Source organism: Lagopus leucura, unplaced genomic scaffold, assembly GCF_019238085.1.
Source record: "Lagopus leucura isolate 7727_CA_CO unplaced genomic scaffold, USGS_WTPT01 Super-Scaffold_100002, whole genome shotgun sequence".
Lineage (NCBI taxonomy): Eukaryota > Metazoa > Chordata > Aves > Galliformes > Phasianidae > Lagopus > Lagopus leucura.
Genome location: NW_024962263.1, coordinates 66,821,309 through 66,845,878, shown reverse-complemented (window position 1 = coordinate 66,845,878; position 24,570 = coordinate 66,821,309). Strand labels below are relative to the sequence as shown.

The window sequence follows — 24,570 nt, the reverse complement described above, 5'->3', positions numbered from 1 at the left end:
TATTTGGAATATAACTTGTCTTTTTCCGTCTGCAGTCTAACCTTATAAATAGCAAACAACAGTTTTCTAAAATTTTATTTTACTTTAATTAAAAAAAAAAAAACAAAAAACAACAAAACAAACAAACAAAAAAATGTTCAACACTGCAGCCTGGGAGAAGGGCCTCGCTTTTAGAGTCTTTTGCAAAAAACTTCAGAGGAGACTTGGTTGACTTCATGAGTTTTGGAGTCGAGGATGTAGAGGATCCAAAGGGTGCTACAGTGCAACTGAAAAAGAGGTATTTGCAGCGTACATGGGTGTTGGGGCTGCTTCAGATACGATTGGTACTGAAGCACAACTTATTTTAGAGCCTTGACTACTGGTGCTAAATTGGATGTTTAAAGGGAAGGTCCTCTCCTTGCACTGTGGTACTTGGAGTATGTGGATTGCATTGATTACATAGTGGGCTTGGATGGGGAACACTGATCATTCAGGAATCTTGGAAGTGATCATGGACTGGCCTGAAAGTAAAGAACTTTGAAATACCATCAGGGGAAGAGGTGAGGTGTGGAAGAGGCCCCCACCATACAACGAATTACCAGAGATTGAAAAAGAGGTATGACTTATTCTCGGATGAGTTTTGCCATATAGTGGGAAAGTATTGAAGGTGGAAAGCTGGTATGTGGAGTCCTTTAAGATGAGGAGACCGTCATCACTATCTGAGCTATAAAAATGGATGAGATTCAAGATGTGAAAGACTGCACAACATCCAAATGAGAACATTGTCACCTGGATGCTCTGGTGTTGGGACGCTGGGGCCAGTAATGTGGATTTAGATTGCAAAGAAGCCCTCTGGCTAGTAGGTATTATTAGGGATCCAGCCAATATCAGAGGAATTAGTAGAAAACAGAATTGAGATTACACCCTCTGAAACTGAATTTTAACAGCCCTAAGGGAGAGAGATCCCTTGAAGGAAGACTTGATGTTTCGTCAAAGTAAATGGACATCTATGGAAAGATATATCCACTATCTAAGGGAATTACCCTTCTACCTAAATATAATTGTTAGTCTGAAGAAAACCTAAATCATTAAGTCCTAATGTTAGCACTTTGGTAATAAGACCTAAATTTGTGAGTAACAAAACTTCAAGTTATTAGCAATGCTACATATGTTGACATGAAATGCAACTCCTATGGTTACATACTTTTTGAAATACATGACTATCTTGGTCTCAGCTTTTTGATGACATTTTTAGTCTGTTATGCTGAACTTCAGAAATGACGTTTAAGAAATAGTAATGCCTTCTTAAGTAGCTCTTTCTTTAGCATGATTAACTCAATGTTCTTGAAAAACTAAAAAACAATTGCTACTAATGTGTATGAGACAAGGGGAGTCCCTACACTCAGTTTGAATTGACAGCTGCCAGAGAATCTGCGTTAGTTCTGACTCTAGTCAGTTCATTGCAACCAAAACGATTCAAACTAGTTATAAGCAAGTGATTAAAGTACACTTCCTAGATTTAGAGGGTTGCCTAGTGTGATCACTCTCCTGCTCTGCTTTAAATAATGGATTGAATTCTTCAAAGAAATTAACAGTCTCTGACCTTTCCAGCCTGAAAGCCAAGCCTTTTAAAAATTCTCTTTAATTGCACCATCCACACATAAAAATATGGATGTAGAGCTGTATGTGTTTTGAAACTGATAGAGTGACTTAAGAATCCAGAATGTAAAAGAAATTAAAAAATGCGTCCTTTCAAGTGCTGACAACTGTCTTGTTGCTTTACCCATGCTTCAGGCTGCATTAGCATGTCAACATCTGACTCTGAGGTTATTTGGTTGCCTTAAAATGAAGATGAAGCAAGTTATGTGTTCTGCTGCAATGGTGGACTATGTGAGGTGGAATTTGTGTAATAATAAAGACAATTTCCACATGCCATCTTTATCCTGAGAATGGTGAACCTGTGCTACAGAAGATAAGAAAATCCTTCTTTCCTTCATTGCTTCTAGGGCTCGCATTAAATTATAACAATATATAACAATAATTCATAACAAACCTTTCAACCACTCTTTCCTGAACATTCAAAGTTACAGCTACATGTCTTTTAAGGATGTTTTGCTTTCTTTTGTTATACCTCATGAAGTCAGAACACTGAAGGGAAACCTATTAAAACCTGTCTTGTAAGTAACTATTAGGTATCTGATAATATTTGAGATCTTTCATTACTTGCAGGCACAGGCATTGCTTCCAAAGTATGTTACTGTACCTGTTGTACAGAAAAGTTGTGTTGGCAAAATGAATACAAGGTGATGATGCAGGTTTTGAGTGCAACATAACATGTTTTAGAATTGCATGTTATTCCTAATGTATGGATTTAGTGAAGTGGGGGGGGGGGGGAGGAAAGTAACTCTGATCTCTAACCTATTTCTGCAGGAGTGCAGAGTAGTCAGTTGTCTTAAATGTGTGTCCTTCCTTAAAAGAGTTGTTACACTTTTTATGGACTCTGAAGAGTTTATGTTCAAATGTATGTTTTACCTAAATACAGTTTAATTGTTTGTTACTAAGGTAGCAAGATGTGATATATGAGCCTCAAGGGAATGACTTGCAGCAGCCACCAAGCCCAGACAGTGTCTAGCTGGGTTTGAACATCTCATAAGAATCTCTTCCTAAATACCAGCGAGAATTAGACTGTCCTGAAAGAGGCATAAGATAAGTCCCGTGAGGTGCCTTACTCACAAACATAGTCCATGGTTGCATATTGCACGTTTCTCATAGTTTGACATAAAGAGCTCAGTAATAATAATAGGAGATGGATAGTATCTGCATTCCATGTGCAGTGTTCTTTGCTAGGGTCTGGGCAAGCACAAATACAGACTGCGCAGTGAATGGCTTGAAAGCAGCCCTGAGAAGGATTTGGGGATGTCAGTGGATGAAAGACCCAACAGGAGCTGGTGATGTGTGCTTGCAGCCTAGGCAGCCAACTGTATCCTCAGTTGTGTGAAGAGAAGCGTAACCAGCAGCTTGAGAGAGGTGATTCTGCTCTTGTGGGACACTATCTGGAGTACAGCATCCAGTTCTGAAGTCCCCAGCACAAGAAGAACATAGAGTTGTTGAAGCTGGTCCAAAGGAGGGCCATGAGGATGATCAGAGGGCTGAAGCACCTCCCCTAGGAGGGTGGGCTGAGAGAGCTGGGACTTTTCAGTCTAGAGAAGAGAGGGCTCAAAGGAGACCTTATAGTAGCCTTCCAGTACCATAGGTTCCTATCTGTCCATACTGACTTCAAAGTTCACTGGGACGTGAGCTTCTTATTTATCTTTACATGTTTTAGGTCCAGATCTGCTATCAGAGAGAATCTAAGGGAAAGATATGAAGAGGGCAACATGGATGGGGAGTGCTGAGGTCCCTGAGTTTCTGCAGCCCAGAGCAGAGGAGCTGAGGGGGGGGCCTGACGGCGGCTGCAGCTCCTCACAGGGAGCGGAGGGGCAGCGCTGAGCTCTGCTCCGTGTGACAGCGACAGGGCCCGAGGGAACGGCATGGAGCTGCGTCAGGGCAGGGGAGGGTGGCGGTCAGGGACAGGGGCTGCAGCGGAGGGCGCTGAGCACGGAACGGGCTGCACGGGGCAGTGGGCACGGCCCCAGTACCGGAGTTCAGGGAGCGTTTGGGCAGCGCTCTCAGACACCGGGTCTGAATTTTGGGTGGTCCTGCAGGGAGCCAAGAATGGGACTCCATAATTCTCGTGGGTCCCTTCTGACTCAGAATATTATATGATTTTTTTTGTTTTGTTTTGTTTTTTTGCATGCTGATAACATTCACATAATAAGGTCAGTGAAGCACAAATTTTTAACTTAATCCATGGAGCAATTTTGTGTTGTAGCGAGTAAATTTGGAATGTCACTCCAGCCCAAGTAAAAATCCCAGTCTTTCTTGTGATAATTTAATGTGCATTAAAATAAAATGATCTTTGGGATTTCAGTGCTTTGCCTGCTTTTAATTGGTGCAGAAGAGCTTCAGTTAATTTCAGAGGGGTTTGGGAATGCTCCACAATACAGAAATTCAGGCCACATATATTTAGGTGCCCACGTATGGATTCTGAACCTTCTTGTTGACATTGCAAGTATTTGTGGATTTTGCTACACCTCAGCTACCAGTGACTACATTTAGCGATTGCAGTGTGGGCTTAATATGAATGCACAAGATAACAAATGGAAATTAATCACAAAATGCTAATGTTGCTTAATGGAATAAACAATCCTAGTGAATGCAGAGTTCTAGCAGCAGTGTATTGGTATTCTGTGAGATGAGGATCATTTTGTGTAAAAGCGCTGCTGGCTCTGATCTCTATTTGACATGTCCACAGTGTGGAATATGCTGCTGAGAACCTTCTGAAGCTTGCTAGGGTATTCTTTGCAAAGATGTGTGGTTTCCTAATTTGCAATCTATGGCAATTAGACCACAGCAGTGATGCTACGAACGTGATTTTTTTCAGGATAGAAATGTGCAGCAGAGAAGAAAAGCTAAATTGCTTGCTTCAAAGTCTGTGTTTGTTCTTGACAAAATCATCAGTGAAACTTCTCTTGCTCTTCTCTATAACGGGCAGTGAGTTATATCAAAGCTTCAGTGGTTGATGACTTGCAATCAGGTGAGACACCCTGAGGGACGTCTGGATACTGTTAAAGTTTGCATTAGCAGATGCGGCATTTATAATGTCAAAGGTTTTTTAAAAGGCCAAATGGTTGCTGGATTTTTGTTTTCTTTGAGAATTAGGAAACCTTTACTGCCTTCTACTGTAAAATGATTAGAAAATCTGTTTTACTGAATGCTTGCCAGAAGAAAGAAGCTTGCAGTCTTTCTCAGTGTCGCCTCTCTTGTTGACCTAATCCTTGTTCAGCCTCAACCCTGGCAGTTCTGAGAGCTCTGTCCCGGAGCACTGAAGAGATTTGAAAACATGGAGATCTTACAGCAGACTTAGTTGTATTTGCTATAAACTTAGCTGTTCGTTGGTAGAATAGACATCTTTTTTAGAATGGTGTTGTTAAATCATTGTCTTTTATTCACGAGAACATACTGGAAGAAACATTCGCTCTGCAGGTAGCTTTGTTGTATGGAGGGAGAAAATTGCAAACAGTGGTAGGAGCAGCATGGCTTCAGAACAAGCAACTTTGCTCATGCTCAGGAACGCATATCTCAGTTTCTGTGATGACTTTTTGTCAAAACGCTTTACCTTATCTTTCACTGTAGTGCTTTCAGCAAACAGTCATGTTACATCATATTTTGCATACAATTTTTTTTTTTTTTAACATTTACACTGTTAAAATGTTAAAATAAGGCAAAATTCAGGATTTCAACTGCACAAGATGAACAATATCAATCATTTATTGTACTGATAGGCAGATAATCTTTTCACTATTCCTTCACTTTACATATACAATTGTATTTCACATTGCATAGAGTGAACAAGCAGGTGAGAAGTTAAATCACTGTGTGGAGTAGGAGTAAAGCCATGGGAATGAGCTAAATTAATCTCACTTCAGTTTTTGTGCCTTTCTTCAGCAAGGCCCCATCCTGCACTCCATAACATGTCAAGGCTGAGGGAGTCTGGGGCCCTAAGGCTGTTTCTGATATGGCATTCAGTTGCCTGAGTTCACCTGAGGTCACGGATTAATTTCAGTTGGATTTGAGTGCCAAAATAATCTTGGAGGATCTGCGCCTCATTGCTTGAGATACATTTCAAATAAAATGCATTTCCTACTGCTTGTTAAGTAAGAGATGCATTTGAGAAGTTATATAAAACTAATCAGCTAATCTTCTAACCTGCTTCTGAAACAGCTTTCTGTGTATGGAAGCAACACAGATTTAATAACTTTAAGACACAGCCCAATTTCCTTCCTACACCAGTATATACTGGCCTGGATGTTCATAGAGGTGCTGGTACAAAGATGGTGTAAAGTAAAACAGCCAGGCCAAAAAAGAAAAAAAAGGAAAAAAAAAAAAAAAAAAAAAGGAAGAAGAAAGAGCTTGTTCCATATTATATTTCACATTTTAAAAAAATACTTCTCTAGCTTAATAAAAAGCAGAGCATGGGTAAACTGAATTACTAAACTGTTATAAAATCTTTACTAGGCCTTATATTTATTTTAGTGTTAACTTTTATTAGTATTATTACAGATTAATAAGTCAGTGTAAGATCCAAGGAGGCACAATTTTTCAAAATAATTGTTTTGTCCTTTACATGGTACAGAAAAGAACATCCAGGAGAGAGACAAACTAGACAACAATAGTCTTAGGATATTAAATTTAATCATAGATTACACAGAATATGATGTAAAAACAGCAATTTACTAGAATAATATAACCTGCAAAATGTGAAAATAGTTTAGAAAATGGATTGTCATATTCTCTGACACAGCAATAGTCATGAAAGGTACACTTATAATATCATATGTTAATCTGTGTATTAACTATGCTATCTGTCATTTAATCAGGATTCCAAGACAGATTAAAGGCATTTGTTTCTGAAGTGCCTATGTTTAAATTCAGTAAAGTTAAACAGCAAGATTGAGAACAGTATATTTTTGACAACTACTGTGTGGAGATCTATCACAGATAAATGCTTCCTCTATATACTTGGAGTTCATAATGAGAAGAGTAGTTTTTCAACTGCAGAGAGCACAGACCTGTAAGTGGTGGTTTGACAACTGGAAATATTTCTTGGAGTGTACTTTTGGAGTGTAGACATGCCTACTTCTTTTTCCTTTTCCAGCCTAAATCATATTTCTTCTGAATTTGTATCTTACATTAAAAAAAAACAACAAAACAAACAAAACAAAACAAAAACAAAAAAACAACAACCCAAACAAAAAACCCAAACGTGTAGTTGTAAGTGGAAGAGAAATTTCTAGACCTTTTGTTATGTAGATCAACAAGGAAAAATGTTGCAAGTGTCAAAGGATATGGTAACCACAACAACATCAGCAGGTGTAATTTTTTTTCAGGCATGTTCATGAAAGCAAAAAAAAAAAAAAAAAAAAAAAAAATCCAACCCCAACGTGTTTTTTAGTTTCTTTTGAATATACAGACTGGCCCAAACATAGACATTCTCTTTATCAATCTTATTGTTACAAAAACTGTACATTACAAACACTATAGAAACAAACTTAAAGGAATGTGCCACACATCCTGGTTAATTTTCTATATGCAGTTTAAAAATACAGCCTACTCCCTTATAGTGCACAGTTATCGTGTAGATAGAATACATCACTAGTTAAGTGGACATGAGAGAAGAGTTTTAATTTTCCTCAGCACAAAGAATGAGAGCCAGTTCTGCTCGGTAAAGCTTTCCTCCATCAGACAAGGCCATGATGCTTTTCTTGTATGTCGCAAGGTTGTTAATGTCTAATTCCTATTTAAAGAACAGATAATGCTTTATAATCCTGTTTAGTTACCAGCATGAACAAGTTTGCTGCCAATAGCAGAAAATAAGGAGGGAAAAAAAAAATAAAAGATGTTCTCAGCCTTTCTAACAGTAACACATTGAAAATGTTGTTGTATATTTACATGATCCATGTTATAGGCATATGTTAGACTGCTGCTAGCTGATGCCTAATAAGCAAGCTTTTGACAGTGTTGCTGTGTAATCACAATTTAAGGCTTTACACTGCTATGACTTCTGCCAAGATTTTTAGTTTTGCCTTGACTTCAGGAATTATGACTTAGAAGTTCTATATTTATCTTAATTGGGTGGATTAAAGTGTCCTTAAAATCCAAATTAAATCTAATCTCTAAGGGGAAAAAAGCCCTCTGGGATTACCTTTTTGTTCTTTTCACAGAGATCCTTCAGTAGTGCATCAAGTTCATTTTCATCTATATATCCATTGCCATCCTGAAAAATAGCATTAAAGAGAACATCAAGCATTTATTCTTCTTTTCAGAGGAGGTTTTCCCCAAATTCTGAAAACAAGTGCCATTAAACTAATCAATTAATAAAAAGGCTTTCTAAAGACTTACTTGATCATACATCTCAAAGGCTTTATTGAACTCTTTTGCACACATTTTGACACCCTAAACACCAAAAAGAAAAAAAAAATCCATTTATGACACTAAATATGTGTAATATTAACAGTTTAACCATAAGACAATGAATTCTTACCTGAAATTTAATAAGAAAATTTTCCTGTACTGGGAGTAGCCTTTGGACATAAAAAACAAAGGTCAACATATTTACTGTAATTAGTATATAATATTTGTTCTGAAAGGAGACAGGAGGCATACCTGGCTAGTTCAGTAAGCTCCAACTTTCCATCATTGTTTGCATCAAACATCCTGAGCTGAAAGAGTACATGTTTTTTACATTACTAATTGCAATTAATTAACATAGTAAAGAAAACACTTATTTGGAAAACAAACTTAATGAAATTTAGCCTTTGTTTAACACTGAAGTGATGGCCCCAGGTTTTAACTGTCTCATTTACCATGTAATACATGTCTTTAATGTGCGGAAGAAATAATTTATAGTAATTAATTGTACTGCAAAAGCCTGATAAGGAACCAGATGAACAGTTTTGATTAACCTACTCCAAGGTAGGTCTTAACCTGCCTAGAGTGATGAATGTCCCATATAAGAAATGTGCGTGAATTATTTATAAGATAGAAATGTTGACATGATAACATTTTACTTTTTACTTCATGTCATATAATAATAGCATCATTATTCTCCCTTCATAGAGCTGGAACAATAGTCAGGTAAAGTTCAACAGAATTCCAGACATTCAATTTCTTAGGAAATTATAGACATTTCATTCAATTGGCTGATGGGCTTAAATATGTAAAGATTGCATTCTTTTTCTGTGATATATTTCAAGAAAAGACTGAAGAGGTGCAGTAGACATTTTATTGGTAGTATAAAAATGGGAAATCAAGTGTCTGCAAATAATTCTAATCAAATTGTAGGAATAAAAATATATAAAATTTGACAAAATAGGCAAATACTACTTCTAATCACTCTTAATCATCATATTGCTTGAGAGTGCTTTCCATTTAGCCCTTGAAAAGATGAGCTCCTGCTGCATATATTTGTTATTAGAAGTAGCTGGAGATATTATCCCTGCATGGAACTTCCTCTCCCATTTTTTCTGTCTATATAGTTTTTCTACTTTCAAATAGTATTTTGCCTTTGCTGTATAAGAGACACAAAAGCAGCAAACTGTACAAAGCATTTTTAGGCATTGTACTGAAAACAAATACCACCACCCACACTCATCCCATCACTTTCAATCACAGTAATTCCAGATGTAATTTTTAGCTAAGAGGAAAAGTTGAGCTGCGTATCAAGGTAAGTGAACATCCTTTCAAATGCCATGAAAGAAGACTCATTTTCATTTTTCTAAGATACAGCGAATGGCAATGGAGAACAGAAAAGAGACCAATTCTATAAACATTTCTGTATAACACCCTAGCTCCTTCTAACACCTCCCTTCCTTGTGTAAAAGCATCTGCTTTGTGTGCATTTCACATGAAGGAGTTATATTTAGAGGAGGTAAGCAGTGGGAGCTGTAAAGTCAATTGTTTTAACAGGTTGTTAGTAACTGTGCCTGCCTGCAGGTTCTAGATGCTGTGTGTTTTCCATCAGTCATAGTTCTGAGTTTCTGGGGAGATTATGGAAGTGTTGGCTTTAGTTCCTTCTTATTGCTCTTAATTCTTTGTCAATGTGTCTCTCTGCAGAGGCACTTTAATACGAAGATCCAAAACTAAATGAATAGGATATATGTTTTATCTTCACTGGGGAATAAACAGTGACAATTGCTAAATGTAGATTTAGGTAAATGGCTTGTACAGCAAACCAGCAGACTTCTGTCAGGAAAGAAACAAGTTTTGATCAACCGTTCTGACTTCAGGCCACTTCGAGTGCTTGCATCAAAAACCTAGCATGTTTTTGATGGCTAAAAATATTTTGGGATGAAACCAAAGTAGGAAAACCAAAGTACCAAAGTGTTAGAAATTTCATGAAAACAAGAGTTCTGAGTCTTTTTCATCTTGAAATTTCCATTCAGATGCCAGTAGTGGTCTATACCACGTAGCACAGTAGTGGTGGATAGAAGGAATGCTCGAAGGAAATAGTTGATTTAAGGCCAGAGAAATGACAGTTTGGTTATAGTGCATATTAAGAATATTATTCTTTTATAATTACACACAGGAAGTGAGAAGAGTGTGGTGCTTGTAAATCTATTAAGAATTCATCATGCACTGATGGCTTTTAGGACAAGAGACAAACACTGCAAACAGGGAAAATATACAGAGTAGTCTCAAATTGATTTGATCAAAGTATGATAATGTAATTATGACAAGCAGAGTTTTTCTCCTTTGAACTCTGAAGTCTTTGATTTTATCCCTAACTTTGATTTTACCCCTAACGGAATGGGGAAGTAAAACATTCTTTGCACCACACTATGACAGGATCTACTGTTTAATAAGCACCATGAAGGTTCAAAATTCCTGATCATTTTTTGTAGCAGCTCTGAAAACTACACAGCTAAACTACACAGCTACTGGGGTACTTGCAGTGCTTGATGTCATCTCAGCGCTGCAATGACACAGCAGCCTCATTTGTCCTGATTATGACTTAGTGGGGCCCAAGTAATTTGGAACCTTCTAGCAGCTGAAGCTAAACACAGTTTTGACAAAATATGCCTTTATAGATTCTTACCATTATTTCTGTATATTCTGTTAGCTTTGAGTCTTCAATCTGCTTATTTGCTTTCTGTAATAAATCTTTCAAGAAACTCTGTTGAAATAAAGAGAGTGTAACAGGTGAATTTTTATCTATGGTATAAAATGCTTGACTTGCTGACTTCAAATTAAAGTAATGGGAAATACTACTTCCAATTTAATTTTTATTGTTGCAGTTCAAAATAAGTAAGAAAAGGCATAGCAATTAACAGTTATGTCTGTAACAGTTTCTTTATGATCATTTCAACTATACTACACAGTTTCATAAAGTGCTGTACATTGTATGACATTTGTTGTAATGTGAATTTGGAAGAAATGGCTTGACATACCTCTTCATAATCAGTTCTATCAGTAAATTAAACCAATTAACCTTGAGACTCCTTGGAAAACTTGGATGCCAACACAGGAACAATTTTAGAGAAAAGATCAATGATTAATCATTTTCCTCCTTGCCTATGGCAGTAACTGATGCTAGAAGTGAACATGTTAACCTTTGTCACTCCCTCTCGCCTCATACTTTAAATCTGTGTGGCCAATTTCACTAGTTTTTGTTGTTTTTTTTTAATGAGAATTGGATGCAGCATCCTGTGGCTTTCTAATCAGATATTTTGAATGACAGCCATTTTTACTTAACAAAAATACTACCGATTCTACCCATGCAGAGGTTGAAATTTCTGTTACAAGACTGTTACAAAATTTCAGCTGTACTCTTTGTACATTACTACAGAAATATGTTTAATCTTATGTGCTCTCATGGAAAATAGGGCTAACCTGTCCATCAGAATGTCTTGTGACAAGATCATTTACCCTTAAACTTTCCTTTGTCACTGTCTGATCTGAGCTGTTACCAAACCATTTCCAAATATGCAGTGATGGAGAGTCTGACTCCTCCTGAGACAACATATTCCACTGCCAGAATTGTTGATGGAAAGTTTTGCTCATTTCCAACCTAAATTGCTCGCTGAAAGTAATTAAGTAGGTGTATTCCTTACACAGCAAATATTCAAAATGTTTGGGCATGGCAAAAAATATCAATTATTCCTAAAATTAAAATTTCACATTTATGTCTTATTTTCAGAGACTTGTTTCTCTGAGATCTCATAGCACTTGAGAGATAGGACCGTTAGGGGTTCAGTTAAAATTTCTTAGTTCTTCAACTATTCCTAAATTAGCCCTGCCTTTTTAAAGTCTATTTTAAATTATAGCAGCTGGCAACAGTCTTTAAAGAACTGTATAACAACTGGAGAGTAATCAACAGCTGCATGTTTGGCCTCCTCCTGCTTGTGACAATTTCTGATACATAAATGTGCTGTGAGCAGGCAGCAGAAGAATGGGCTTGTCTGTCTGCGGGCTACATTGAGGAGGATTCCTTGGTAAGTGCCATACACGTACAAAATTCAAAGAAGGGAAAAGGAAAAGGAATAAATTGAAAAAAATAGTCCAAACTAGATGGATAGACACTGCTAAGTCTCTTACTACGAAAGGTTTTGACTTCTCTGAATATAATCTGCAGCAACCGAAAGGTGGAAAAAAGCTCCTTTCTACTCAGTCTGCTGTATATGGCAGCTCTCCAATGGGGAAAGGCTGAGAGAGCTCAAATTATTCAGCCTGAAGAAGAGGAGACACAGGGGAATTTCATCAGTGTCTATAAATATGTGAAGGAAAGGTGCAAAGAGGACAAGAGGCAATGGGCACAAATTGGAGCACAGGAGGTCCCTCTGGGCAGCAGGTAGAACTTCTGTGCTGGGCGGTGCTGGAGCACTGGCACAGGTTGCCCAGAGGCTGTGGGTAATCCTCCCTGGACACCTTCAGAAGCCACCTGGCCATGGGCCTGGGCCCCCTGCTCTGGGTGTCTCTGCTGGAGCACGGGTGGGCCAGATGGACCCAGACAGCCCTGCCAGCTTCAGCCATTCTGTGATCCTGCAACAATGATTCAGCACCTACAAATTTATGTTAGTTTTATGACAAGAGTAAATCATTCTAGTTTCAAGTTTTGTTAATTCTCTAAGACTGAGATGATTAGTGGAATGATTCTGCCCTTTTTATGCATTTTAAAACTGATAGATACCTCCCACCAAGTTAGCTGAGCATGGGCAAGACAATTCCAGCTGTGTTAACAGTAGTGCAGTGGAAACTGAACAAGTTGATGATACTTGAGAGAGCACAAGCAGCCCAGTAGGATAATGATTAATAGTAATTATGCCCATAGGAAAACAAAAACACACACAAAACAAACAACATCACAAAATCAGCCTCTACCCTAAACAGCCTCTGAGAAGAACAGTGTGTCTTACACAGGACTGTCTGGTTTCCCAGGGCAGAAATAATCTTTCCTACTTCTCAGTGAGAGCATCAGCCATCTCAAGTCGCTCGAGACAAATATTCATCTGAGTTAAACCACATTTTTAGAAACATTTATCAGATTAGAGATGCACTTTAAATGATTTACTGGTGATAAAAACACCATCTAATCATATTGCTTTCAGTCGTGTCTGAAATGCAAAAATATGCACCAGTGAGTACGAACAAACAGATCCAGTGTCCATAATCCAATCTCGAATCTCATTTTGTGCACACTCATTAGTATCGGCTTACCTTAAGTTCCTCAGAATCAATGAAGCCACTGTGGTCACTGTCATATTTTCTCCATGTCTGCAATCAGATGATTTGATAATGAATTTATGGCAATCAGGTCTCGGATGACTTTACAGAAGGAAAAATTTCACAGTGTACCTGCATGAAATCTTCACTCGACTTTAGCTGCTGGCACCTAAAGAACAACAGGAAATTCTCCTCCGTCGGCAACACCTGAGCAAGCTGTGACAGATTTTAAAAAATTAAATTAAGTTCTGATTTTCCATTAGGCCAGATGAGCTTTTGAATGAGTATGGCACTTTTAAAAGCGTGTGAAATTCTGCATGGTCCTACTGTCTTAGTATACCCTCACAAGAACCTTCATCCCATAAGCCCAAACATCAGGATGATGCCTCTGAAAGGCTTCTGGCTTGCAGCTTTTCCATATTCATCCAAGTCAAACAGAAGTGAGGACTGAGGTAAGGCAATGAAACAGCAGTTTACTGAAGGAAAAAGGAAAAAATTGACCTATTCAAAGTCAGGATCTGTGGTAAACCTCACAATCAGTGAGAAAGGGAAAGCATGAAACAAAGATATTTAATGGATGAGTTTGAAGGACCATGAAAATTAAGAAAATGAGGAAGAAAAATCACTAATAGATACCGAATATGAGGAAGAAGAGGCAAGAACATGTGTGTAAGGAAAGGAGAAAAATAAACCAGAAAAAAAAAAAAAAAGAGAGTATACAAAGGTTGGTAGGGCAAGGAAATGGCAACTAGCTGTCATTTGTCAGATACAGAAACATGTTCAAGAAGAGCTATAACTATCAGAAGGAAATCAAAACTACTTTTAGCCCTACAGAATCAGGGGTGGTGTTTTTTTCCAATGTCTGCGTTACAAAAGGCTTTTTTAAAATCAGACATTATTGTACTGATTTTTTGAAAATGTTCATTTACTATAACTCAATTTTGACAAGTGACAAATGTAGAAGATGGAGAGTATGCTATATAATTTAAAGTAAAATCATGATTTGTTTTTAACAAAAGCCCAATATTTCTTTTTCTGTTCTTAAAATGTATGAAATATTTTTTGATTAGAGAAAACTTTTAACTTGAAGAATAGACCAGCTGTGCTTACTAGGAAGAGAAAACAGGGAAAGAAAGATATCTTAGCTGCATTATTTATGAAAAATGACATCTGCAGACTTCCTGTATCTCCCTCTTAAAATTTGTATTCGCATTTTTGCTTCATTCATTTCACGTGCTCAGATTTCTTGCTTTGCTATTGCCTTATTTAGTGCTATCACCCAACTGCTCAGGTTTTTTTGGGGGTTCCCATGGTGCTGTAGGTGACTTCAGCTCTCCCTGTCACTGCATAGGCACAACATAGTTTCTCTAAAATTATCTGCTCAAGAAGTCAGTCATATTCATCAAGTGCTTGTACAACTGAAAACACAAGTCAAAGTACTCTTCTTACAGAACAGAGCCACTGATTACAGACTGCCAAGCATCAGTGTTTTGAGTGTTTTTGCTAAATGGCTGAATTGAAAACCTAATCAACTTAAACAATGTGTTTTTGTCAGCAGCTTTTGAAATCTACTCCCTTATAAATAGCAAATAATGTGTGGATAAGTATGCATTCATATAGGTGTAGCAGCTAAATGTGTGGAATTTAGTACCAGTTTATGGAAAATTTTCCTTATTTCTCCCATGAGAGGAAGCTCTGACTTTTGGAGTAGATCAGCTGTGCTGCTCAACAGCAAACACTGAATGGAAGAATTGATAAAAAAAAACAGTCTGGGGAAGAGATTGCTTATCACAATGGGACCTTTCCAAAGAATCATGAACAGCTTACTAGCAGTACCAAACTGTGTATGAGGCACAAATAGCAATAGCAACTTAGTGCTTCTGTGCACCCTACTGCTTTCATGAGTAAGTGAGGACAACATCAAAGCCCAGGCTCGACTTAACTCTCCCTACTCAGCTGCAGACTGAGGTAGATCTTTATACGCTACCTAGCAGGAAAAAATACTCTCAGTTATTAAGACAATATAAGAACTATTTTCTAGAAATCATTCTTTAAATAAATGTCGGTAATTAAGATTCCTTTTGTATAATTCAGCGAATTTTCTTCTCAAAATCCTATAATGGAGAATGGGAGTAAAAATCGTTTATAGTAGTCAGTAGTTATTTTTATGGCAGAAGCAATTGTCAAAGGATGTGAATGTGGAATTACTACTGTCATGAGTCTCAAAAATCCATGTTCCACATCTACATTTTAGTCCAAGCATTAGCCTGAATGAACACAAAAAGTGAAAGAAAGGGCTCTTACAAAATGATAAGCAAGTATAGAGGTCTGGCTCTGCATTTAGCTTGTGAATGTTGGCTAAAATCTAGAGGACTAAGTGTAATGTGCTTCCAAAGACAAAGCTGACATTTAATCTGAGCACCAAACTGAAAATCCACTCCTTCCTCTATGAAGCCACCCAGGTCTCCTCTTTATCTCAGCCCACAAAACTCATTATGTGAAAGACATTTTCCTTCAGCTGCTGGGGTATCTGGTCTGATGGCTGGGAATCCAAATGCATTCACATATAAATTTTTTTAAACAACATTCATACTTCTTTATTTCAGAAAAAAAACTGTTTGCTGTATTATGTAAATTGGGAGCAATCTGGAATTACTGGGCATTCTTATTTATAAGGAAGGAGAATCAAGTTCAAATACCAACTTTAAAATCATACTGCTTGTAAAACTTAGGCTGAGTCCCATCAGCACTTTCCAAATCAAGCTTCGTGCTGATGTCAGTGAAATAAAATATAGATCTTGGGTTAGGAAACTGCTATATTAAGGGAGAGTCCCTTCAGTCACTGGACTGAGTGCTGTCATTATTCAGTGGCTTCAGTGGATGCTGAGTATGCTTGGCAGCTCACTGGAGGTGGTAAGCACCTTACCATATTAGGCCCTGTGGGATTTGCTCACCTTTACGCATTAAGTCAATAGTACAATCAGAAATAGAACTTGAAAGGCAAAACTCTCCTTTATCTTCCCTAAGTAAAGAACAACAGTCACTGCAGGCACTGTCTACTTATTCTTCTTGCATAATGCTTGCTATTACACAATTCAAAAGTACTGAATTAAGTGGGATTATTCAATAATAAATGAATAAGCAGTTGTTAGCACAAAAATAATTTGTAATGCTAAGTATTGTCAAAAGATGTATTTTAAAATTGCTTATAGCTGCAAGTAAAAGAAACTGTGTTTCCATAATTTAGTCATAGCTAGGTTTTCATATACATAAGTATTTTCAATTCAAATATATGACTGAGGAGGAAAAATATCTTCAAATGATGTATTATATCACTAGTGATACATCCTACTGAGTTTTACAGACTCTAATCAGTCTTCTATTTTAAAAATAGCTACTGACCCAGGGTTGGTCACTGTAGAAATTTTGCAGACCTGGCTTGCTTTCAGCTGTTTCTTAATTAGCTATCTTAGATCATATTTCACACTATCAGAAAAAAATAATAATCATATTTAATAATAAAACTGCAGTCTTTACTGCACTCAGTGTGACATAAATGAGTTGTAGATTTAGGCTTGAAATAGTGGTTTCTCAAGCTGTAACCCAATGAACTCTCCTTTCTGATTTGCAGCACTGAACAATGAAAGCATGAGAAAATACAATGGTTCCCTACTTCCCAGAAAGTCATCTAAATTATACAATTGTTGAGAGTCTGCAAGTGTAGAAAAGATTGGCTGACTGCACCTTTGTCCTCTTTAGAAAGTGGTAGAAAGGAATGGAAATATTCTGCCTCAGGTTTGGTTAAAGAAAAGGCTGGATTACAACTACTCTTAAAATTCTGCTTAAGTTTGCCATGATTAACATCCTATTTTGCCATATACGTGCATTGACTACCTATAGCAACTGCCCAATTACATTCACTTGCAAGTTACCTTACTACAGGAGTGGTGATGGAGTGTTAGTTCAAAATCATATGTAGAGATAAATCATATTTACCTTTCACAATTTAAATTTCTAAAATAGAGCTTTTAGCTGCTTTACAGGAAAACTGCATTGTGTTGATGCTTATTTATACTGAATCAAGTATGCAAAGTTAAATGAAGTGTAGTGAAATATCTGGCAAAGGCTAAGGAATATTTTGCTTTTGAGTAAGGAAAAGTGATTAGTGAAAAAAACACTAAAGATTCTCAGAGAAAGAAATTTTCTGTTTTAGTAAAAATCCAAACTATTTACAAATATGCCCATACTGTTCTGTGCTAAGTGTATTTTCTATAAGTAAATGTGTTAGTCATTTATTTTATGGTAACTATCTTACCTCAACAATTCCTATTTTTCCATCAGTAGCCTTGCCATACTGGTCCACGAATGCTTTCATTTCAGGTGTTAAGTCCTGTAAAGTTATAATGAAAGAATCAATATTTTTCAGATGCAGAGAAATGTATGCAAAGTACTTAAATATTCCATCAGTTGTCAATAAATTTACTACATTTGATTAAATATTCACACTTAATTATAGCTAGATTTCTCAAGTTGAAGTGAAAATGAGTAATTTTTTTAGGACAGATAACATCACTGTGATAAGTTGTATTTCCTAAGGGGTGATATTATAGTCAACGTGAGTGATTGGTCTCTAAATTTTTAGAACTCCTATTTTAGTTTACAGAATAAAGAAACTGAGAAGACAGATGTGTTGGAAGATACATATAACAGCTCTTCTGTTTGAAGAGAATGACAGTGAAGTTCATTCTTAATCTGTTTTCTCAGTTTTCATTATTAAATGACTAAATTGAAGGCAGCGCAAAATCCTTCAAAATAAGAAACATTTCAGTACAATACCTCTGCATACCAATATGGCCTTTCCTCATCTGTGAGCTGGTTTTACCTGAACAATGGATACTATTTTAGCTCTAAAAGAACTAACCATAATATCATATTTCTCACTGTTAAGTATATAGTTATCACGAAAACAGAATCCAAATGTCACTGCTGTAATTTAGAGAAAGAAGGCTTGGGAGAGAGACGCTTTGAGCAGCACCTTAAATCTGACATAACAAAGCCAGCATAATTGTTTCTTGTATAAATTATGTCTCTTACTATACATTTGTACTCAAATACTATCTTCAGCCTAAGTTACAGCAAAGGTGCCAGCCTCAGGATGAATATTTATATACCTGATTTAACACTTCAACTGGACTTGCTTTGCCTTGCTATGAGCTGCCATCAACTTTCATTACTGATTAAACTTCTATTTCTCCTTCTATTTCTTATCAGACCGAGACAGTAAAACCATGCAGCAAGAATCAGGACTACAGCTATATTAAACTAATGGAAAATTCTATGCTTATAGATGAAGATATAGCTGTCATTAGAAATTAAAGTTTTAGTTGCTATAATAGTACTGATTATACAGGACCTAGGTGAATTTCTCACTGGAGACATGGGAACTATCAGCTGTACAAAGTCTGTTGAAGTTTGTCCCAAATTTCAACTTCAAATGTTAACTTAAATGTCAGTTCTTTATAGATGATACAATCGTGGCCTAGTATCCTATTTATGTCAAAGTCATCCATGGCAGGTTAGTAATTTGCCACAGCTTTAATTAGAGATGTAGTTATTAATACAGTGCAGTTCAATGTCACCTCTCATCTAATGATCCCAAAGTGGGCACAGATTTGTTTAGCAGTTGGAATGGAGAATTTAGACACCTGGATTTTAATTAGTCCTTGTTAAATATTTTGCTAATTCTTCTAGTATCACCTCCACAGTGCCAAACAGTGGTCAGCCACTAAAGGAGACATAGCTGCTTAGAGGCTACATGAAACAGGATGCTCATCCTAGTACATAGTCCAGAAAGAGTCTTTTTTCTTTTTCTTGGTGCTCACTTCAGCTGCTTCTGAGGTAGCTGACAAGTCATGTTATTCAAACACATGTTCAGTCAAAAAACTTGTTTAAACTTTATCAAGTGTAGTTGCTTAATGCTTGAAATTAAGAAACTTCGCACCTTCATCTCCCCTCCTAAAGCTTAAGAGTCACTTACTCAACCAAGAGGAGTTGTAGAAAAAACAGCTCTGTTTTGGGATGATTTTTGAAATGTAAGGATAGATGGCACTACAGAAGCGCTTACATGACTGCATTGATAAACATCTATTAAATATTGGAATTAATATTGGAATATTGAGAAATACTTTCCTCATCTGTATATGCAGAGCAAGTGAGTTAACAAATGTGGAGTAACTTTCCAAGATCCACTCTACTGACCTCTGTGTCACTCATTTACACTCCACAGGTTCTTCTCGTAACTTGCACACTTAGAGAACGTATTGCATAAAAAGTAGGGCACAGCAAATGGAAGCTCTGTCTATACATTTATACAGTTTTTATCTTTAAAAAACTGTCAGTTCTTTCATAATGTCTGAAAGTATGCCAGATCAAATCACTATCTATCACAATGCATGAAGTGAAAACACATAGTGTGACCAGAGAAAAGCCCAGGCCCTTAAACCCAGTACACGTCTATCCTATGGAGCACTGGCAGTTCCAGCAATGGGGCTAACAGCAACCAAGCTGCATGCTATTGCTCCATCTTAGGAAAAGCAACTGTGAAAGTAGTACAGGCTTATTGTGTGGATTAATAAAAAGATTAGAATTAGAACATAATTAGAACAGCTCTCTGTAGCTGGGAATAATACTTAGAAATCTTAAACCATCCTATTCAGTGACAGAATCAATGTGATTCTTTAATGCATACGGCATGACTGATGTAAAATCCAGCTATGAAGAATGCATAATTGAATATTTCAAAAATAGTGAGCAGGAAAGTGACTTGAAATGCAAAAGTTAATGATGACAAGGAAGCTTTGGCATGTTAAGGGAAGGACAGATGAGGAAATGACATATAACTTACACTAGTTTCTCAATGTGTCCCTTCTGGCAAAAGAAAAGAAATTTAAAGCTACTGAATTAGCATCCCACGAGACAAGACTTGAACTAATGAGATGCTTGTTTGGCAAATGAACAGAATCACAGAATCACAGAATCACAGAATCACCCGGGTTGGAAGGGACCTCAAGGATCATGTAGTTCCAACCCCCCTGCCTAGCAGGGCCACCAAACATACACATTTAGATCAGGCTGCCCAGGACCCCGTCCAACCTGGCCTTAAACACGTCCAAGGACGGGGCATCCACAACCTCCCTGGGCAGCCCGTTCCAGGGCCTAACCACTCTCCTTGTAAAGAAAACCACTCTCCTTGTAAAGAAATGAACCTTCAAATCCAAGAATCAGCTTAGATTTGACAGCTGAAATGACATATACATCCATAATCCAGAAAAAAAATTCAGAGGTCAAGATAACATCTACCAAAGGCAGAGTCAATAAACCATGTACCAAATTTGATGTTGCTACCGTGAATTGCTCTTCTCAAAAGAACACCCCAAAACCAGGCTTGATTCAGAGAAATGGCAAAAGAAAGCTTAATTAAGCTCCTGAGTGTTTTCAAAACAGAGTGTGAGATACAAGGAAAGGTTACTCAAAAAATAGAATGAATGATGAAGTGTAGCAGATAAGAACAGTTCTGCAAAGTTCTTCTGTGTTACTTTGAGCAAGCTCTATTTTTAAGAGATGCACACTTCTTTTGAGAGAGAAAAGATTCTGATTTTGAAGTAACTAGCGTTTTTCCTTCAAGCTTCTAATTCATTTTTCAAATTCCTAAATATCGTCAGCACTTCTACTGACAATGTCATTGATACTAAATATAAACAGGCTTTAGTATCTTCTTTCTAACAAACAAACAGGAGTTTCCTTCACTTCTCTACAGAAAAGAGATATTTTCTGTTATAATATCTGACAGGCACAGAAGTTGTACTTAGTTTTTTCTGTGCAAAAAAAGAAAGAACAAAACCACCTATTCCCTCTGAAAACCAATTTTCTGTATGGGTTTTTGAGGCTTTTTGAAATTTTAGTTTGTTCTTATTAACACTCATGAAAATGAATGTCTACAGCAATTGCTATAAGAATTGACTGATACTAAGACTTAAAAATGAGGCATTGCTGGGAGACAGATTTTCAAGTGTGTGAAGTCTGCACTCATAGAATTACTAAGAAGCTAACCACAAGAAGATTTTCCACAAAATTTAAGAGTATGATTGTTGTTTTTTTTTTCTTTTTTTTTTTAATTTGCTTCTAAAATCTACAGCAATATTAAAGTAAGTTATAGAAAGGTTATTGCTCAGTTCAGAGTTTGTTTTGTTTTGTTTTTAATGTTAAGTAATAACTTATTTCCACAAAGCACACATGCTAATTGGCTATTTTTTTTTCCTTTCTGTTACTTTGAAAGTGTTTTAGCATAGATTGACTTCAGTAGACTTGGTAATGTTATATATTTGAACATGGTGCTAAGTAGCCTGTTTTAGAAACTGATGACCCATAATTTATTTGTTAAAAAGATTCATTGCTATTTAAATTCAGATCTTTTCATGGAACCGTTCCTCTCTCTTTCTCCCTCTGTCCTTCTCTCCACTCTCTCTTTTTTTTTTCTTTTTTTTCCCCAAGTGGGAATAATTTGGAGGAAATTTGTAATTAAAAAATTAATAGCTGGCATTTGACAACAGCATCAAAAACGTTGATGTCTCTGCTAGGAATCTGAACTACCAGGCTTTGGTACTCATATTCCTGGTGTGCAACATTGGCAAAGGGCAAAAAGTGTTTAGCAGTCATCTGCAGATCTATTTACTGACCACCAAGGGGCAGGAATGCATTTCAGCCCATACTGTCCATTAAGCATGATATTAAAAGAGCCCAACTAACTTGAAGAGTTGGGTTTTCTTTTCTATTTTCTCTCTCTTTTTAAAATAAATTTATTTATTTTTTTAAGTATCAGTGCATATCTGGATCAGGTTGCAACACGACAAAGTCCACCCATGACAAAAGGATAATGTCCATGCATTTCTGACTTTTCTTGTTAAGCCCTTTGAGAAGTACCAGCTCACAGACTGGTGAGATGTGAACAAGACCTGCTCTCCAGCTGAATGGACACCCCTGACACCACCCTTCCAAATCAGAGGGCATGTTTCATTTAAAACCTGCTTATTTCTAACCCATCTACTTCTCTGCCTCGTGAGGCTACTGGATGAACTGTGTGAAAGCAACAAGGAACAGAAGGAACAAAGGCACTGGGGTTTGCTCAAGAAAACTCTTCTTTCCCAGAGGGGATGGAAAAAGTGGGGCAAAAGGTTAACCTACCAAGCCTGCCTTCTTCCGCGCCTGCTGCAGCTCCTGGATGAAGTTTTGTAGCTCCTTCCCATCCATGTACCCATTGCCTACAACAAAAAGAGTTACGCTTGTGGTCACCGCTCCCTCCAAACTCTCTCCGCTCTTCAGCGCTGCCAGGGATGTCTCTAGCCCGCGTTCTCCCTGCGGAGCTGCTCCCGCACTCCTCGCCCGACCTCAACCCCAGCCGTGCGGTCGTGCCAGCTGCGGGATGGCGGCCAGGGAATGGTGGGACCCCCAGCCTCCCCCTCGCACACCCCCCGCCGGCCGCCCCCCGCCAACCCGGGAAGGGGAAAGGAGTCACCGTCGGAGTCGTAGTGGTGCCAGATCTCGAAGAACTGGGCGGCCGAGATCTCCACGCCCTGCAGGTGCGCCTCCGCCGTCATGGTGGGGGTGCGGAGGGGCTCAGTGGGGGCGCTGTCCGCGGTGCTGACTGTGCCCGCTGCCGGAGCGGCGACGGCGGCGGCGGCTGCGGCGGCGACGACTCCGAGGGCTCCTCCCGCCGCCGCCCCGCCGAGGGCTATTTATGGGGCTGGCCCGGCACGGCCACTCCCCCCCCAGCGCTCCCCTCCCTCTCCGTGGGCCTCGGCGCTGCCTCCCGCCCTGGGCGGGGGTAGCCGGAGTTCTCCCGCCGGCGGCAGGGGCCCCGAGTTCTCGCCAATCATCCCTGCCCCCGGGCAGCTGCCTCTCAGTGCGAGGTGAGGGGTACTCGTTTGGGGCCCCCGAGCAGAGAAAGAAGTTGTTATGGGCCCCTCACCGTGGTAGAGTGCTCATGAGGTGCAGAGGATCTCCCTGTTCAGCCGCTGGGCTTCTGCCTGGGTAAGAGTCCTGTGTGTCCGAGCCCTGCAGGATGTCCCAGTACAACAAAAAAACCCACATGAAACAGTATGTGGAAGCAAGGAATCTGCTTTGATCACACCATTTTTGGCTCCATAGCCTGGGAACAGAGATGGTGTATTTAAATATTTGGTCCTAATGTCATCCTAGCAGGTAGGAATGGAATACCACATAACCTTACTCTTTCTCACAGCAGATGCTACCACAGCCTCTTCTAAATGCTAAGAGAGTTATTTTGGTACACAATCTTTGAATATTTACCCTCCTCTAGCAGTAGATTGGCGTGAGGAGACGGAGTAACTTATCAAAGATCTTCCTTCTATCACAGGATAGCATGGTGTTCGACCAGTAATAATGATTAGGTTCCCTTTGGGATGGATCATTTCAGTCTTTAGATTTACTTGGGTGCTCTTAGATGCTAAACCTGCCTTTCTTTCTCCTACAATGTCCCTCGCACGCTACATTGAGTTAGCAGAGTTGAATGGCCAAGAGGGTTGGCTGACAGAACATTGCCAAATACCATAGGTAGTACAGTTAAGATGGGGGATGAGAACAGCTGGGAAGCTTGGGAATCTCCTTGTGTTAAGTAACCGACATAAGCAGCAGTAAGTAGTATGTTAAGTCTCATATGTAATGTGAGGACCAAAATTGATGGGATAATGCATAACAGAAGATGGCAAAAAGCCAAGGGGAATGAATAACCCAGCAGGATGAGAGGAGGATGCTTAGTTAAAGTCTGACATGTCCTGAGAGAGATTTCAGTAGATTGGGTGGCTGAAATCTTGTATGCATTATGGAACAAGGTGTGGGCATAGCAATTAAGTAATCATGAGACCTTGTACTTGATTCCCTTCATCTTTCCATTCTCCTGTTTCTCCACCTGTTATGTGCAGCTTTTGCTCATTCTCTTGCTGCTATTTGGCTCTTCAAGGAGATATATCATGTAGGTCTGTGTTTTGTGATCTGCTGAACAAAGCATAGGTAAAATGAAAGGCACAAGTATTTGATAATTCATCTTTTTAGTTTGAAATATTTGTAAGTATTAGTGAAAAATGTTCACAAGGACTTTACAGCCACAAATACCTTTATGCACTTTTGAAATGGCTACAGTAACTTTAAATATTTACTTTCTATCTGTTTTTTTGTGTTGTAAGAAATAAATAAATA

General features: G+C 38.2%; 1 protein-coding gene across 1 annotated transcript; it reads right to left on the bottom strand.

Annotated features, from left to right (window-relative positions):
* Nucleotides 1-5,972: 5,972 nt before the first annotated feature.
* Nucleotides 5,973-23,016, bottom strand: CALB1 (calbindin 1). Its single transcript, XM_042869460.1, has 11 exons — nucleotides 22,871-23,016; nucleotides 22,540-22,616; nucleotides 17,615-17,689; nucleotides 13,432-13,515; nucleotides 13,294-13,350; nucleotides 10,676-10,753; nucleotides 8,245-8,300; nucleotides 8,123-8,162; nucleotides 7,981-8,034; nucleotides 7,784-7,855; nucleotides 5,973-7,375 (listed from the first exon to the last, which is right to left on the bottom strand). Exons 1-11 carry the CDS (start codon nucleotides 22,950-22,952, stop codon nucleotides 7,262-7,264), a joined length of 789 nt encoding a protein of 262 aa, XP_042725394.1. The 5' UTR covers nucleotides 22,953-23,016; the 3' UTR covers nucleotides 5,973-7,261.
* Nucleotides 23,017-24,570: the final 1,554 nt, after the last annotated feature.